Consider the following 17,604-nt stretch of genomic DNA (forward strand, 5'->3'; position numbering starts at 1 on the left):
TAAACTCATATAATCATAGATTTTTTTAGATTAATGCCGAAATGATAACCATTAAAGTTAACAATATTGATATTTAACTTTACGTTAATGGCTTTATCATTAGGTTTAAAACAATGTAAAGTGGTCTGTGGCTAAGATTTGATTTTCTAGGTATAAATTTGATCAGGGAATCCCAAGTGATTCATCTTTGAGGACAGAGGATGAGTAATAAGGAAAAGATGATGGGTCACCTGAGAGTTTATTTGATAAAGGCAAGACTTGAATCTCAATGTGGACAACGATGGTCATTTCTTAACACAAACTTTCAATTCTCCTTACCCCTTACTCTTGTTCCAATAAGTCCATTGGAATAAATAAAAATGAAATAGGGTAATTTTGTCCAGCATCCTGGGAACCTAGGTAATGGCACCTTTAATATGTTTGAATTATCATGTAACTTATGCAGTATATTGACTGGGTAGTATATTGGCTAGGACAGATAGGCTGGGCAGGAGAAGAGAGAAAGGGAGAGAAGGGCCTACTGGGATTGCCCTAACATGGAACAACAACAAGATGGCCTGGGCACCATGGCATACACTTGTAATCCCAGTGGCTGGGGACTCAGGCAAGAGGGTTGAAAATTCAAAGCCAGTCTCAGCAACTTAGCAAGGCCCTAAGCAACTTATTGAGACCTTGACTCAAAATACAAAACAAAAAGGAAGGGCTAAGGATGTATTTCAGTGGTTAAGCACCCTGGGTTCAATCCCTAGTACCAAATAACATAACAAAAAACATGGCCATTACACAGTATATCAATGAACATATCGCTTGTGAGAGTAGATGTTGGATAGGCTCAACTTTTCTATTAAATGGGAAAAAAAAAATCTTACATTGAACAGAGTAAATGCTGCTGCATTGAGATACCTACAACATAGTAATATAAAAATAGGTAGTAAAAGTATAGAATACAAATGTAAATAAACAGTGAGTCAAAAACATGATACACTGAGTTATTCTAGTCATTATTAAAAAAAAGACTGAACTACCAGTAAGATTATAAAAAACATGAACCTGTATATGAATTATTTCCCATTTTCTTTCCTATATAAAATACAAGAAAAAAATTGAAAAAATTAGAATCACCAAATGATCATGTGTATTATTTACCCATATTTGAAAATACCACAAACAAAAGCAAGCTGTGATGATTCTTGGAGATTGTAATTTTCAAATGTACAAATTTTAAGAACTGTTTGTTAGTGAAAATCCCTGTGACAGCCACTGAAAATAAAATACACATAAGTATAGAAATTATTCTGCTCAAAAAATCCTTTTAACATGTTCAAATATTGATTGTATGGGTCAAAAATACTTCAATAAATTTCAAAAAAGGCAGAAATTGTACTGTGGTTCCAACACCATAAAAATAGAAATTAAAAAATCAAAAGAAACACGTGTTGGGCTGGGGATGTGGCTCAAGCATTAGCTCGCTCGCCTGGCATGTGTGTGGCCCGGGTTCGATCCTCGGCACCACATACAAACAAAGATGTTGTGTCCACTGAAAACTAAAAAAAATAAATATTTAAAAAATCTCTCTCTCTCTCTCTCTCTCTCTCTCTCTCAAAAAAAAAAAAAGAAAGAAAAAAACGCGTGTTAATGTACTTGGTGGGGAAAAGTAAGTTGGAAACTGAAACTGCAATCTAGACTACTTAGAAAGTAATAATTAAATACTATACATAAAAACTAAGAGTAAGGGTCAAAAGTATTATTCAAAGGAAATTTTTACCTTGGGTGGCTTTGTCATTAAATATAAAGATTAAAAATCAATTATACATCTCAACAAAAGAAACTAGAATAAAACTAAAAAAATTAGGAAGAAATTGATGAAGATAAAAGACAGGTCCTGAGGTGTAGCTCAATTGCCTGCCTAGCATGTAAAGGCCCTAGATTGGATACTGCACTGTAGAACACCACAGCAATGTAAAATAGATGTCATCAGTGAATATGATAAATCCAAGTATCAGCTCCCCACCCCCAAATAATAACAAAATGGACAGGAACTTACAGAGTTAATGCCAAAAGAGGAAAAACATCAAGAATGAGGAAACAGTGAACAAATAACACACAAAAAAAACCAACAACACAGAATATTGCTGTGAAGACCACTACCAACCTTTATTGGGGGGTCTCCAAGAAATGAAGTACAGAAACATACTGGGAGAATGTGTGGTATAAATATTTTCTTTCTTTTTTATTTTTTGTACTAGGGGTTGACCCAAGGGTGCTTAACCACTGAGTCACATCTCCAGGCCTTTGGTTGGTTGGTTGGTTTTTATTTTGAGACAGGATCTTACTAAGTTGCTTAGGACCTTGCTAAGTTGTTGAGGTTGACCTTGAACTTGTGATCCTGAGAACCTGTGTTCTGTAAAGATGTTGAGTCTTTCCAAATGAACTGCAAATATAATACAGTTTTGCACATGGTTAAATGGACTGGTAAAAAAGAACAGCAAAGAAATTTACTTTAACAAGTATGGAGTAACTTGGATACTGGGTATTTAATATACAGTTAAGTGAAAATTACTAATTATGCAAACATGAGAACACATCATCAAATTTATTCTTTTCTTTACTCCCTGCATCCTAATCTTCCCCAAATAATAAAATAACAGATGTAATTTGCTTTATGAGTGTGTTTTTTCCAAACCATAAAGGGTCAGGTAATTCTTCTTTAAATTCATTAAGAACATAAAAATGAGCTGAACATGAAGGTACACACCTGTAATCCTTGCTACCAGAGAGACTGAGTCAGGAGGATAGCAAGTTTGAGTTCAGCCTCAGCAACTTAGGTCTTGTCTCATTAAAAAAAAAGGGGAGGGGGGAGCTGAGGATGTGGCTCAGTGGTTAAGAACCAAAACCAAAACAAAACAAACAAAAAAATAAAAATAAAATTGAAAAATTCATGAATTTTACTTGAGACTAGAAAAACTGACATCAAAAACACATTTAACTCACTTTTTTTCCAGTGCTGGTGTTTGAACTCAGAGCCTTGCATGCTAGGCAAGTGCTATATCAGTAAGGTACATCCTCAGCCCCCAAATTACAGATGTAATAAGAAGGAAATTGTTCATATACCTTTCTTGGAATATCAGAAAGTTTAGGAACTTTATTGTGTAATTTACATCACTGATATGTTAAAGGAAGAAAACAACAATATAATATGAAAAAATAGTCTAATAAGTTACTAATTGAAGACACTTTCTTAATGTGATGGACGATATCAGAAATTTCAAGGCCTAAGAGTCATTGCTGAAATACCAGCCATATTCCTTCTCTTTCTTCACTTTAAATAGCAGTCTCTGCATTAAATTGTTTGAGAATTTAATGAGTTTATGAATTAACAAGTGAAAATTAAGGCTTTTATGTTAGCTCCAGTCAATGCAGAATTATATGAAGAAAGAAAGAATGTGTATTTTAACGAAACACATTTGTAGATACTCTTTGATGTCAGATATCTATAAACATAAAAAAATTAATATGTAACATTAAAATAAAAAGGTCACTAAGATCAATATTAACTAAACAAGATCAATGGCTATACTCATAGGAATGATTTTAAAAAAAAAATCTAAAAAAGCATCAGACTACAATAGAAAGCGAATTAGAATGTGTAAGACTTAGGTGAGGAAATTCTAGAAGCATACTGAAGTACTTTAAAGAAGACTAATTGGAGATAATTTAATATATTATAAATTTGAAATATGAAGTTATTGAGGAAATGGTGAACTACTTAAGAGATTCTGGGAAAATTTGTTGCTGATCGATTAGGGGAAAATGTCAGTGTGTTACACTAAGCATTACAGCACTCATTCTATACAAACAAACTGAAAAGAGGAATGATCAGAGAAATCTTAAGATATCTTAAGATATGGCCAAAACAAAAATCAACATCATAAACTAAAAGACAAAATATAGGCTTAGGAGCATATAAAAAATACTTATAGCATATAAGCAAATAGGCATCACTAATTTACAAGTTATCTTTAATCAATAAGGAACGACAATTCAACCTACCAGAAAATTAAATTAAATGGAAATCCTAATAGCCTGTAAGCATATGAATGTCTCATGATTCATCCAATTATGATCATGGTGGGGAAGAATGTAGTTGTTGGAAGTAGATTGCATGAGTTGGCACCTCTGCTCCTCAATTAAACTGGCTGTGTGACTTTGGTCCAGTAACTTAACCTCTCTATCTGAATTTCCTTGTTAATAAAATAAAGGTAAAATTATTGTTATACATGCACTGGGTATATATGGTGAGAATTGAATGAGTTGGCCCATATGAAGCATTTAACAGTCCCTGTTATATAATAACCACTTGTAGGATGAGCTGTCATCTTCATCTACCTTGTGTAGCGATTTAAATGATGAAATTCATTTAAGTAATCAGCTTAACAAGTATAGAAAAGGACCCTCTCAAATTCTGTTGTTGGGAGTATGAGTTGGTATAAGTCTGCAGAAGAAACTTGGGTAAAATGGATAAAAAATTAATATACACATGTCTTTGAGCATTTATAGTCTATCTATTTTGAAGAGACCATTGGGGCTCAGAGAGGTACAGTAACTGCACATAGTCACACAATGTTAAATGCCAGAGGTGGGAATCATATCTAGATGTGTCTGGTTTTACAGCCCTACTTTGGTCTATTGTTTTTTAACATGAAAAAAAACAGTGAAAACTGTGCAGTCTCATTTGTTATAAAAAAGAAGTTCATATTAATCCAAGACTCTTTTTCTTTCTATGAAATTTTAAGTATATTAAGTTAAAATGCCTGCAGTTGGCCAAGCTGTGGGGAAACAGGCAGGCTTCTTCACTGAGCCTGGGAATGTGAATTAACACAGCATTTCAGAAAGGCAAACTGGCTACTTGCCTGCACTATGAGAATGGATGTACTCCACGACTCAGCAAGTCCATTTCTAGGAATTTATCTTTAGAAATGTATCATGAATGCATAGAGACATCTGCGGATAAATTCATCACACTGTTTACAACTGTTAAAAATTGGAAATGAACTTAATGAATTACAACTGAGGATTAGTCAGGTTCACTCTAGAATATTTGTGAGGTAGAGAACCATTCTGAACAATGTGGGAGAATGGGTTATTATATAAGGGAATGTTTCCTGTATATTTTTTATTTAAAAGGAGTTCTGTGCTGCCTTGGCTGGTTGGTGACAGTACTCCCTGCAGAACCAACAATGACCTAGTGGACAGTTTAATCTCTCCTGTTGGTTATAACTCCTGTCATTGGAACCAGGCCTGTTTCCAAGTGGGGTGAAAAATTTGAGTTGTTGCTGTTGCAGGGGAGACCCATGGAGCCAAAGAGACCATGAAAATCAGTAGCCACCAGTTCTTGCCATCCTGCAGGATGGATTTCAAGCAGGACTTTACCAGGAAGAGCAAGAGCACAAATGTTCAGGACAGGCACTGACTGGGTCCCTTCTAGGGAGGACACCATGGTGCTTTTAGAACCTAGGACTTTTAAGGATTTGAGGTGCCTTTGTTCTTGTTCCCTCATGTCCTGTAAGTAGTTTATTGCCCCTTTGTCTTGATGACCTAGACACAAGGGGAGGGTATGACAGGATCTTGAAGCAATAGTTTCCCTTAAGGGGTTAAAAATTAACTAGTAGGACTAGGGGAGATTTGGCAGAACAGTTCCCGTTTTCCAGATGGCTGTTTTGATAAGGTTCCCTGTGGGTTCCCAGTCCTGTGACCTGTGGACTCTCTTGGATGTATGTGTCTGATTTCCTCCCTGTAAGTTCCTGCCACTTGTTGTCCGTCCCCACCCTCTTGCTCATGGATGACTAGCTACCCCAGATAAAGTGTATTGTACTCTTGCCAAGCCACATGTCTGTCCTCATCACATTTTATTACATTTACATCAGCTGGGACTAACCGTGCACCATGGTGTTCTCACAGTTACGAGTTTTGCCTTTTGCATGAAATGAAAGACATCTAATAGAAAATGCTAGGTTATACCCCAGTGTTCTCCATTTTCTAATTTTTAGGTCAAACAATGAAGGAATCAAGATGACTCTGTATTTGGATTCTGATCTTAAATGTGTGTCTTTTCTACTTAAATCAACTGGTGGATTTATTCCTTCATAATGCTTCTGATCAATTTTGCTGTTGAATCACTTGATAACTCATTACATCAAAGTTTTTTTTTTCTTCTAGTAAATGTCAAGTTATTGGAAAATAATTATTTTTTTTTTAAATTTCTAGACGCAACTTTTTTCTGTATTCTTACATACCTGTGCCTATTACATGCTGCTTATAAAATAGGTTAGTTTTCTAATATAATGAGTGTTATAACATTTATTGGACTCAAAAATTATTTTCTACCAAACAATGTTTAAAAAGCTTTTCATATTGACTTTGCTTAGAGCTCATTTAAGCAGATTTAATAATCTTTACTATACGAAAATGTTGAATAGTTTGAGAATTATTGTGGGTCAGATTAAAAATTTTAAACCAGACTAATTTCTCAGTAACTTTCTTTTTGATTACAAAATTCTGAATCATTACTCAGAAGCAAGCTTCCTGTACTCATTCATTTATTAGCTAAATTACCAATAAAATAATGCCTACCTAGGCTCCTGATATAAGCTTTATAGACAAAATATGCTTGAAAACATCTACTAGACATGAAAACACCCATTTTTCTGGTTATGGACATTTTAGTTCCTAATGAGGTTAACTATATTACTGCTGTGGGGAGATGCCTGCCACAAATTACTGCATAGTATCAGGCACTCTTTACATATGAAAAATTCAGTATAAAAAGATGAATAATAGGTTGATTTAAAGAGTTATCTGACAAAATTCATCCAAGACACTTATATTTGAGTCAAATGAAGTCCTCTCAGATTCATCCCCTGAAGACTCTTCAGAGTTACATAACTATCTTTCCTTCTTGCCTTTGTTGATACAGAGCTGAAAGTTAAACTGAGTTTTAAGTTGAAGCATTATCTTATAGCCAGGGATGAAAATTTGTGTATATGCTCTCTTCTAAATATTCTTTGTGCTTTTATTTTCTCACTGAATATGATAAGTAAAGTTCTGAGATTTATATATAAATATAAAATTACTGACAATGAGGAATAATCTTCAAAAGTCTAAGTACAAATAATAAGCATAACTGACGTGTGTATGTGATATATACCTGTGTGTATGTTTTGTTTTCATTTCCTGTGTATACATGCACTCACACAAGAATTTGGCAAGTTAGGATGTTACAGAAGAACTTGTAATCCTATATTGTTTTGTCAGAAGTTTAATTACATAAAGACAGTAGAAAGTGAACATATTTTAAAAGCTAGTCTCTTCTGTTACTATTTCAGTATTTAATTCTAACACTAAATATTCAAGTGCATTAACCTATTAATAACCCAAACACATTTCAATTGAAAACTATTACAGTATGTTTCCATTTCCACTTATCTTTAACTATGACCCAAAAGATATTCCTTATGGTGAACAGATTGAAAAAGTGAAATTAATAAATGTTCATCAACAGAATTGATAAATCTTAGTTTATTTGCATGTTGAACATGAAGAGTAGTTTATAAATGAGATCTGTTTATGAATGTAATCAAATTACAAATAATATTGGTAAATACAAAATGAAGTTGCAGAATACATCCAGCATATCACTTAGGCAAAAAATGCTAAACACTTTTTTCAAGGCTATTTTTATAAGTATAAATTCTTAAGAAAAATTTAAAAATACCTGCCACATTCTAATTTATGTTCAAAGGAAAGGATGGTGATGTTTGAGGAAGTTCAAAGGGTCTTTATTTTTTGTAATTTTTGAACTTTTAAAATTTGTACATTTTAAATGAATTATTTTTCCAAAAGTGCTAAACATGGATTGCTTTAATTATATCTCTAACTTTGATGACGGCTTTAATGTCCCTAGGTGGATACAGGTTTTTGCTGACACAATGCAAGGGACATTGAGTAACAGGAAATGGCCATTTACCAAATTAAAAAAAAATCTTCTTTTGCTATGAAATATTTCTTTTTATACTGATACCTCTTGTTCTTCTCTTGACCCACCCTAACCCTTAAGAAATCATGGAAATTTTAAGATAACAGTACAATGACTATGGATTTGAAGCAAAGCTAATTTGGATCCAATTCAGCTTGGCAAACTGCAATGCTGTTTTTGTATTTATTTCTTTCAACTTTAACACCCACAATTTATTAAGTGCGACTGTGTATCAAAGCGGAAGCTCAGAATCCTGTTTGGACACCGTTGAGGAAGGAAACCAGGTCTTTATGGGGCACCCCCTTCCTCTTAGCCACTGGCCAGGAAAACCATCTTTCTGTATAAAAGCTATTCAATCCCAGAGAGGTGGAGTGACTTTGGGAAGGAAGATGACCTCTCCCTTGTAAAGTGGAATTGCCGTTTCCCCTTGTGACTTACTCAACTCATTTCCACCACTGTTTATAAGAACACTTGTGTGAATGCCGGTGGAGATGGCAATAGTCATTTAAAATATGGCTCAAATTTCAGGCCCTCAAATTTCCTAAGCTACCTAAATGATGGGCTCATTACAATTCCAGATAGAATTTCTGAAAAACTCAAGTTTTGCTGAGGACCTTTTAGAGTTAATGGATATGCTTCTTAAAAGCTAGAAGTTTAATTACTTCATATACCTCTATGGGTACAATGAAAAGCAGGGCTGCTATCAAATCTGAAGTGAGTGATTAAATCTAGATAATTAACATGCCTTTCAAGAGAGAGAGCTGAATGGTTTCTAAAACAATACAGGGGATGTTTTCCTTAGAAGTCATATATGCTGGGTCAGTGGGTAGCTAAGTGTGTGACTCAGATGTGACATACTGGTTGAAAGAGGACATCAGAGGAAATTGTTTATTTTAAAGATTTAGATTTTGAATGATTTTGACCTCAATATTAGGTAGGCTGATTGGTTTATTTAATTTACTTTGCTAGTTAGTGAAGTACTATCATTTTATGAAAAAATAAAGATTTGTTATTTATTTCCTTAAGATAGTTTGGGGGGCTGGGGATGTGGCTCAAGCGGTAGCGCGCCCGTCTAGCATGCACGCCGCCCGGGTTCGATCCTCAGCACCACATACCAACAAAGATGTTGTGTTTGCCGAAAACTAAGAAATAAAATGTTAAAATTCTCTCTCTCTCTCTCTCTCTCCCTCCCTCCCTCCCTCCCTCCTAACTCTCTCTTTAAAAAAAAAAAAAAAGATAGTTTGGGAATAATTTTAGATTCACAGAAAAAATTGTAAAGACAAGAGAATCCTCACATACTCTCCACCCAATTTCTCCTAATGTTACTATCACAAATGACTGTGATAGTTTTGTCAAAACTAAGAGACACCATGACATTGGTACATTATTATTAACTGGACTCTGTTCTTTATTTGGACTTCACTAGCTTTGGCACTTAATGTCCTGTTTCTTTTCCAGGATCCAGATCAGGGTATCCCATTATATTCAGTCATCTTATCTCCTTATTCTCTTCTGATTTATGATGGTTTCCTAGTCTTTCCTTTTTTCCCATGACCTTGACAGTCTTGTGGAGTATTGGCCAGGAATTTTGTAGAATATTAATCATTTTGGGGGTACATGAAAGTGTGTAACCTCTGGGGTGTTTGAAGGAAAAGGCTATGTGATTCTGTTACGATTTGTACCAATAATTTTCTATCAACACACAAGTTTGATCCTGGTAGTTGTTACTTTACCTTCTTATCTATTATAACAGGTCTCTGGAATTAAAAATTGATTCATGATAGATTTAGTTTCTGTTTAATAAATTCACTCCCTTTGCAACTTTACCAAAGTTAGTTGTGGTTATTCTGTTTAAACCTTACAGAAAGTTTGTACTATTGTGTATTTTATCTTTTGTTTATAACAGATTAAAGACGGGCAACCAAATTGTTATGTACTGAAGAATAAAGACTTAGAACAAGCTTTTAAAGGAGTTATTTACTTAGAGATGGACCTCATATATAATCCGGTAAGTCTTATTGGGTCATACTTCCTAGCATTTTTGTACTTAAAATAAAGGTAACCAGGCTTTAGAGACTAAAACTAATGAACAGTATCTCTTGATTGTTGTGACTGGAGAGAGAGGGGATAATCATTTTTAAAACCTCAGCCCTAAAATTTGTGCTGAGAATCCCAGCTTTCAGGTTCCATCAGCAGAATCAATGGTGTTTAATTCTCAGTAAAATGAAATGCAAAGGAATGAGTAAAACCAAAAGGAAAAAATAGATCTATGTAATCTATATATCATATAAATATACAGATATAGGTAGATAACATAGCTCAATATTATATAAATATATGGGTATATATACCAAAGATGGTATATCTATATGTTATATAAAGTACAGCTCATTGCATAAATATATATCTAAAATTTATGTAATATATAGATGAAACTTATACAATGAACATATAACCTATATACAAGGTAAAATGTATGTATAAATCTCTACATAGTCTATTATATATTATCTGTCCAATATATAATGCAAAATTTTATATATTATATAAATATATTTTTATCCTTATGTTCCCTGGCTCTCAGTAGTGCTAGAACTCTGGGCATAGTCTTCAGTGTAAGAGCATGTTTCTCCTTTTTTTGTCATCTCCTCCCTTTACCTTTAAGGACATCAAACATAAGGAGGTTACAGGACATATTGCCCCCGTTCCTGCCTTTCTCTGGCAAGCATTTGTGTATGCATTGTGTATAAAGGTTATTATACTTGGACAAAAATCTGGGCTTAAGGGCAAGTGGGATTAAAGCCTTAAAAACAAAATATCTCTCTTAAGTGACTTTTCAGTTGTCCATCTGATGCAGAGGAGAAGGACTTAGATTTTATTGTGTGTGTTTTTTCTCTCTCTGGTGGTTTGAATAAATCATTAAATCCCTCTGAGCCTCAGTTTATTTCTTATAAAATGGGAATGATGTGGTACATCCATTTATTTTTCCAGGTCATTGAAAAGAACTGAGATTCTCTGTGGAAAAGATTTTTTTTCCTTTAATAAGCTGAAAATTGATGTGCATGTACCAGGTATTATCTGTGTAAGCTAAGTTCAAAATAATATGAGAGGGAAATTTTATCTTCCAGGGACATTAGTTTGAGAATGTATGAACATCACTCTCTGAGGTGTGGTTTAAATTACCTCCTAGGAATTACTGAAGTGGAGACAACACTCTCCCATATCCAGCCTGCCAAAGGACTCTCCTGAAATGCTCCACAAAGACAGGCAGAGCTGAGGGTATCTGCCTTTGGACCCTGCCAGAGGCCTCAGGGTCCAAAGGCATTGGTTTCCATCTTTTTTCCAGTTACTAGGCAGAGGAGAAGGATGGTAAAGGCCACTTGCATGCTGTTCTTTGTAACAACTGGTGTCTTTCTAGGTCAAGGCAAGTATTAGGACCTTTACTCCCAGAGAAAAGCGCTTTGTTGAAGATAGCCGGAAGCTGTCCAAAAAGGTAGGCTGGTCCCAGGCATAGTGGTGCATAACCTGTAATCCCAGTGGCTCTGGAGATTGAAGCAGGAGGATTGAGAGTTCAAAGGCAGCCTCAGCAATTTAGCAAGGACCTAAGCAGCTCAGTGAGACCCTATCTCTAATACAATACAAAAGGTGGTTGGGGATGTGGCTAAATGGTTAAGTGCCCCTGGGTTCAATTCCAGGTACAAAAAAAAAAAAAAAAAAATACATAGGTTGGTCCCCTAGACTGGCTGCTGGACACATAAACTCCCAGCACCCAAGTGCTTCTTCCTCACTGCTTGTCTGCTTCTTTCCTTCCCTCCCTCTCCATTTGTCTTTCCTTCTCTCCCAAAATAAGAACATTAGGCAGTTCAATAAGAATGGGGTACAGAGACTTAAAACAAACCTATGGGTTGAAGCAGAAGCCTCAGCCAGCCCTCCAGTATTCTCCTGAATCATTCTTAAAGAACAATTCCTAGCATAGACATCCTCCTGAATTCCCTTGCCTGTCCACCCTCCTTCACTGATAGCTATTTCAGTCTCTAGCTTTTGAAGTTGCAGGGAGGTGTTCTGCCTGTTGAGTGGATAAGGGAATTAACCCAGAGGACTCTTCCAGACTTCTGGCCTCAGATTACCCAAAGACTTTTCTTATCACTTGTGTGTTGTCTAAATTTGGGCTGTGTTGGCATTTTACCCCATGCTGAATTGTCTAACTTTCCCTCTGCCTGTTGCCTGAAATTCCTCTCTTCGGTCCAACAAAAAGTGAAGATCAGGGACAAGTAGTGGAAGTTTTACATTTTTTTTTTTTTTTTTTTTTTTTACTATGACCTTTACCTTCCCATCCCAACCCCTCAGTCCCTCCCTGTCCTCTTTAGATACAGTTCAGGATTTCACTCTGTACCCATTGTCCCTCTTCAGTTGTGTAACAAAGAACAAAGTGTCCCCTTTTTAAAGCGTTTATTACTTCCACTACTTCCTTTGGACTCAGCAGCTGTGTATGAAACAAAGTAGTTAAATATAAAGGCATCTTATCAACCTTTTGTTTCCCATGAACTTCTGGGCACAATTGCAAAAGGCCTTAACCATCTTCTAAAAGGAAGCATCCAAATAAATGTTTTGTTTCAGTCTGCCCTAATACTGGCAGTCTATGATATTTTTTTTTGTATATTCTGAGTAAAGGCCTTTTTTATATTATTATTATTATTATTATTATTATTATTATTATTATTATATTATTATTATTATTATTATTATTATTGCATTTTGATCTGTTTCCCTGAAAGTTAATACTTGAGTTAAGGTAGATGGTGTAGCTGCTTTGCAAACAAATTGAAATGAATCTGCCTAAAACAGGGAGAAAAGACATTTCCTTTGTAAAACATGACCTCCAAGTGGGGTGGATTTGGGCTCTGAGAAAAATGAGGGGTTTGAGGCTGAACTCCTGGAGTAGGTCACGACCCTCCTGAGTGCCTTTAACCACTTAGTAACCCCCAGTGTTCATAAAGGTGATACTTTTGCTTTTGATACAAATTCTTAAAACCTTTTACTATGTGACAGGTATTTTTCTAAGGCGCTTAATTCTCTTAACATTACAACCACTTGTAAAGTGAGACTAATAGCAGTCCTATTTTGTGAAGGAGTTAAGTAACTTGCCTAGGGTTGTACAGTTGGGAAGAGGGAGGACTGGATTCTCTTCCAAGAACTATACTTTCTTATAGGTGTATAGACAAGATGAGCTGTATTACTTGAATTGTCCACTATGAATTTGTGCAGTTAATTCCAAAGAAAAACAATATCAGCATTCATTCCCATTCTTGTGAGCTTTGACTCTGTTTCTCTGTGTCCATCTGTCTTTCTCTCTTTCTCCCTGTGTCTCACACATACACTTTCACACATCCAATGGTATCAGAAGCCCAGTTGCTATACCTTTTACCAGACCAGTTTTTTGCTGAATATTATTGAAAGAGTTATTCTTCATCAAATGAGCTGTAACTATACACTGGAATTGTTTTTCCTCTTATGAATGATAATATTTTAAAACAGTTTTAGTAGTATCAGACGTTCCCTTTCTATTAATTTTTCTAATTGGCACCTCCACAGAAGATAATTTAAATGATCAGGCTACTTGATCTCAAGGGAATACTTTGAGTATTTAAATCAAGTTCTCCATTTTCATTTTTTTTTTAAATCAGATCTTATCAAGAGATGTGGACCGTGTGAAAAGACTCACTATGGCAGTATGGAATACAATTCAGTTCCTTAAGAGCTGCTTCCAGTGGGAGTCCACGTTAAGAAGTACCATAGCATTTGTGGTAAGCTTTCTTTTTTATGTTCAAATTATTTGCTGCTGCTTTGTAGCCATTTGTCTTTGTAAAATATATTATGGCATAAAGGATTATGTTGGGTTTGTCTTTCTAAGATTGTACTTAGGTCATGAAAATGCTTTAAATTGACAAAATCCTACTTATGTACCATTTCTTGAGGAGCTTAAGAGAGTGTTACATACATATGTATATGTATTTAAATTTAAATATACATGTGTATACTGCAAATATAATATAAATATATACACATATATATTTAAATTTTCTGTAGTTGTTATATAGCCAGATTTGTACAGTTGCTGTCCTGACGCCTACTATGAAAAATGGCAGCTGAATAATCACATGATTATAAATAAATGGCTCTGATTTAGGTTTTAAGTAAGTATTAATAAACTTTGATATTAAAAGCATTTATTCCTATCAAGCCATTTGCTGCATAACTGATCATTACATATTACCATTTAACTCAATGTCATAATGGAGAAATATTCATGTATATGAAGTATATTCTTTCCTCTGATAACACTGGTTCATTCTTATGAGCATATGTATAATCATAGGATCAAAGAACTGGAGGAGAACTTAAAGCCACCTAAGTATCACAGAGTATTCAAGAATCCTGGAAGGACTTGGCAGTTGTTACAACACCCTCACTTTGACTCTCTGGACATTCTCTCTTATTTGTAAAGGGATTTGTTCTAAATCAGATTGGCATTATTACCCATGGAAGGAGATACCATGTCTTTCACTGGCAAATTTTGAATGATGTTATTATGGCACTGATTTCTGTATTGAGTGGAGATTACTATAGGGGCTGACATGATGCATGAGTGGCGTATGAATAAGTACAGGTCATGATTCACAGTCTGACTTTTGCACTTCACATGGTTCTTCTATCTCTTGTTTTCTAACATCAGTATTACCTTAATAATCTCTGCTATCCCACTGGCTCAGACTTAGAAAAAAAATGAGCTCAAGATGTCAACAGGGCCAAGGTCATTCTCACCCTCTCTCTATAGTCACTCATTCTCAATTGGATATATTTGATTTGCTTTTTCGCTGCCATTGGGGAGCATTTTGTTTGATGTAGTTAATTTCAGTTTTTCCATCTCATCAGGGCATAGAGGACTATGCTGTCTACAAGTTTTATGTTTAATATACCTTCTCTGATGTCTGGAGTTGTCAAAATATTTGGCCTTGAAAATAAGGAATTTGTTAATTTATATCTGTCATTGTCTTGACATATATTTATCCACCCCCTTTTCTCACATCCTCCTTAGCCGGTGGGTGGCTTTATGTGTTGGGTTCCTCTTCAACCCTGCCAATTCCACTTCCCACCTGAATTCCCTTTCAAAACTTTCCATGGAATGTTCTGTGCAATTCTGGGCAGAAGAGGAAAGTGAACACAATTGGTGGCTTCTTCCAGTCATCACGCCAGCCAGCCGCCGCGAGGAGCAAAGGATTTCCTCCTCCTTGAGTTTAGTTTCTGGCACTGTGATTTTAGAAAAACAGATCTGTTGCCCTGGATCCTGTAGGGGATGACAGAAATGATTAATGGACTGCTGGCCTGATCCGAAGAAAGATTAGAACAAATGAATAGAAACCGGTTGGCCAGGGGAGAGGACTTCTAGATGGGAAGGAAGCCTTGGCAGAAGGCGGGAGGGGGGGGCACTTCTCCACTGCCCCTTCTTTAAGGTGAGTCCTCCTTAGTGAGCACCACCTTGAAACAGAGCCCTCTGCGGCAGCCTGCTGCATCACACCTTCCAATGCCCAAGACCCACAGAAAGTAAATAAAGGTGCTCTTCTTCTTGCTTGTTTCCCTATGGCTGATTTGCAGGGCATATAATAATAATAATAAAAAAAAATTGTATCTGTATGATACAAAACCAGGCACTTTTCTTGTTCTTTTGCCTTATACAACACAGTATAACCACTAATTGCATAACATTTATATTTGGCATTACCAGTAATCTGATTGAGGTGATTGAAATTATATGAGAGGATGTGTGTAGGTGATATAGAATATAGTGCCATTTCATGTAAGGAACTTGAGCATCCATAGATTCTGATATCTGCAGGAGATGGGGGTCTTCTTCCCTCAGAGGTACAGGAAGTGACGGTGGTCCCACACTCTAAGGGATTTTTTCCCCTTCTGTTTTGTGAGGAAGCATATTAGTTTCATGTTCTTCCCTTTATTTCAAGATGATAAAAAACATGTACATGGTGGGGATCATGGTCAATATATTCTGGCTGTTAATTTTAAGACTTTATAAAAGCAAACTATACATTTTCCATGGACTCCTCTGTATGTGTGTATGTGTGTGCGTAGGCCAAGATCATATCTTGTTGAAAGCTGCAGTTGAAGAAAAGCAGACTTTACGGTTCCTGAGGTGTTGAATCAGAAGTGGATGGACAGCCGTGGGAGAATTTATCTCGTTAGATTGTCCATGTGTGGGATTTATGCTCTTAACACCTACATGGTGGTTGTATTCTCAACACTGAGAAAAGTAGTTATCCTGAATTTTCACTGAACCTTCTGTGCTAATGTTGCTGCATATTGTTGAATTCGTTGTTATTGTACAAAATTAAAAATTCAAAAAAGTTTTTTTGGTGGTCAAAACATTCCAGATCATGTTTCTGTTCTTTTTGTTTCCCCCTGTGGTGAGGATAAATATATAAAAAAAATTCTTTCAGTTCTGTCTTTCTCCTTCTCCTAAGTTTTCTAAATATGTTGGTGCATTACATTCTTCAAGTTTTACTTATTAGTGCTAAATTAAATATGTATTTTTGTCCCTTGAAAAAGTCATAGTCTTGACCCTCCCAGTTGAAAGACAAACTGATATGTCAATTTATTGACAAAGACCAAATGTAACTAAAATATCTTTCTGGAAATTAAGTGCATCTGTGTATTTTCCTATGAATAGATATGTAAACATAGATGACATTTTATACACATGTGCATGCTTATTTTCACACTGGCCTTGAGCTTCAGGCATATTAGTAGCTTGTGTTAGTTCACTGCTTTCTATGTTTCAGGCAGAGTCCCAAGCATTTTACAAGTATTCACTTACTTAGTTCTTACAACAACTTGCTGATGTACATAATAATTACTGTCTTCTTTTGGCAGATGAAAAAATGAGGCTTTATAGGTTAAGTAAATTATCAGAGCTAATATATTTTTAAGAGGCAGAGCTGGGTTTAAACCCAGGAGTGTTGAAGATATTGTAGCTCAGTGGTAGAGCATCTGACTAGCAATCACAGAGACCCTGGGTTCAATCTCCAGTACACCAATAAACAAATAAATAAAGAAGGACGCAGTGCTTGTCATCCTTGTATTTAGGCAGTGGCTCTAGAAACAACCATATTGATCATTTCAGATATGTGTTTAGATGATATGCATGGGGTACTCCCCAGCTTGTCCAGGATACCTTTGGAGAAAGAAACCTTAATTATGTGGATGGTAAGATTCTCAATCCCTAGCACTTTGTTTACAGGTGATAGGGCTAACGGAAAAGAAGCAAAACGTGGAAATAGTATATCTGTAAAACTCCAGGGAAACAACACAAACATCAGTATTTACACACATGTGACATCCTTGGAATCCAGCTGGATGACCTGGAAAACCCTGGTATCTGGCTCTAGACCCAGATTTGGGTCTGACTTTTTTTCATTCTTTTCTTGGATTTTGCTTAGATGATGTGAAAGGGCTATCAAGGAAAGAATATAATGAAACCTAAGTATAACCAATTGGAGGGG

The 17,604-nt window shown here is 35.6% G+C and overlaps 1 protein-coding gene across 4 annotated transcripts in view; it reads left to right on the top strand.

Moving 5' to 3' along the window:
- Mctp2 (multiple C2 and transmembrane domain containing 2) overlaps window positions 1-17,604 on the top strand; it is a 160,734-nt gene that overhangs the window by 82,628 nt on the left and 60,502 nt on the right. For all 4 annotated transcript variants that reach the window (XM_026394055.2, XM_077799771.1, XM_077799772.1 and 1 more), the window contains exons 14-16: window positions 9,939-10,040; window positions 11,451-11,525; window positions 13,717-13,836. In XM_026394055.2, the coding sequence (XP_026249840.2) occupies window positions 9,939-10,040; window positions 11,451-11,525; window positions 13,717-13,836 (297 nt within the window). The remainder of the gene's footprint in view (window positions 1-9,938; window positions 10,041-11,450; window positions 11,526-13,716; window positions 13,837-17,604) is intronic.

Source organism: Urocitellus parryii, chromosome 6 (assembly GCF_045843805.1).
Source record: "Urocitellus parryii isolate mUroPar1 chromosome 6, mUroPar1.hap1, whole genome shotgun sequence".
NCBI lineage: Eukaryota > Metazoa > Chordata > Mammalia > Rodentia > Sciuridae > Urocitellus > Urocitellus parryii.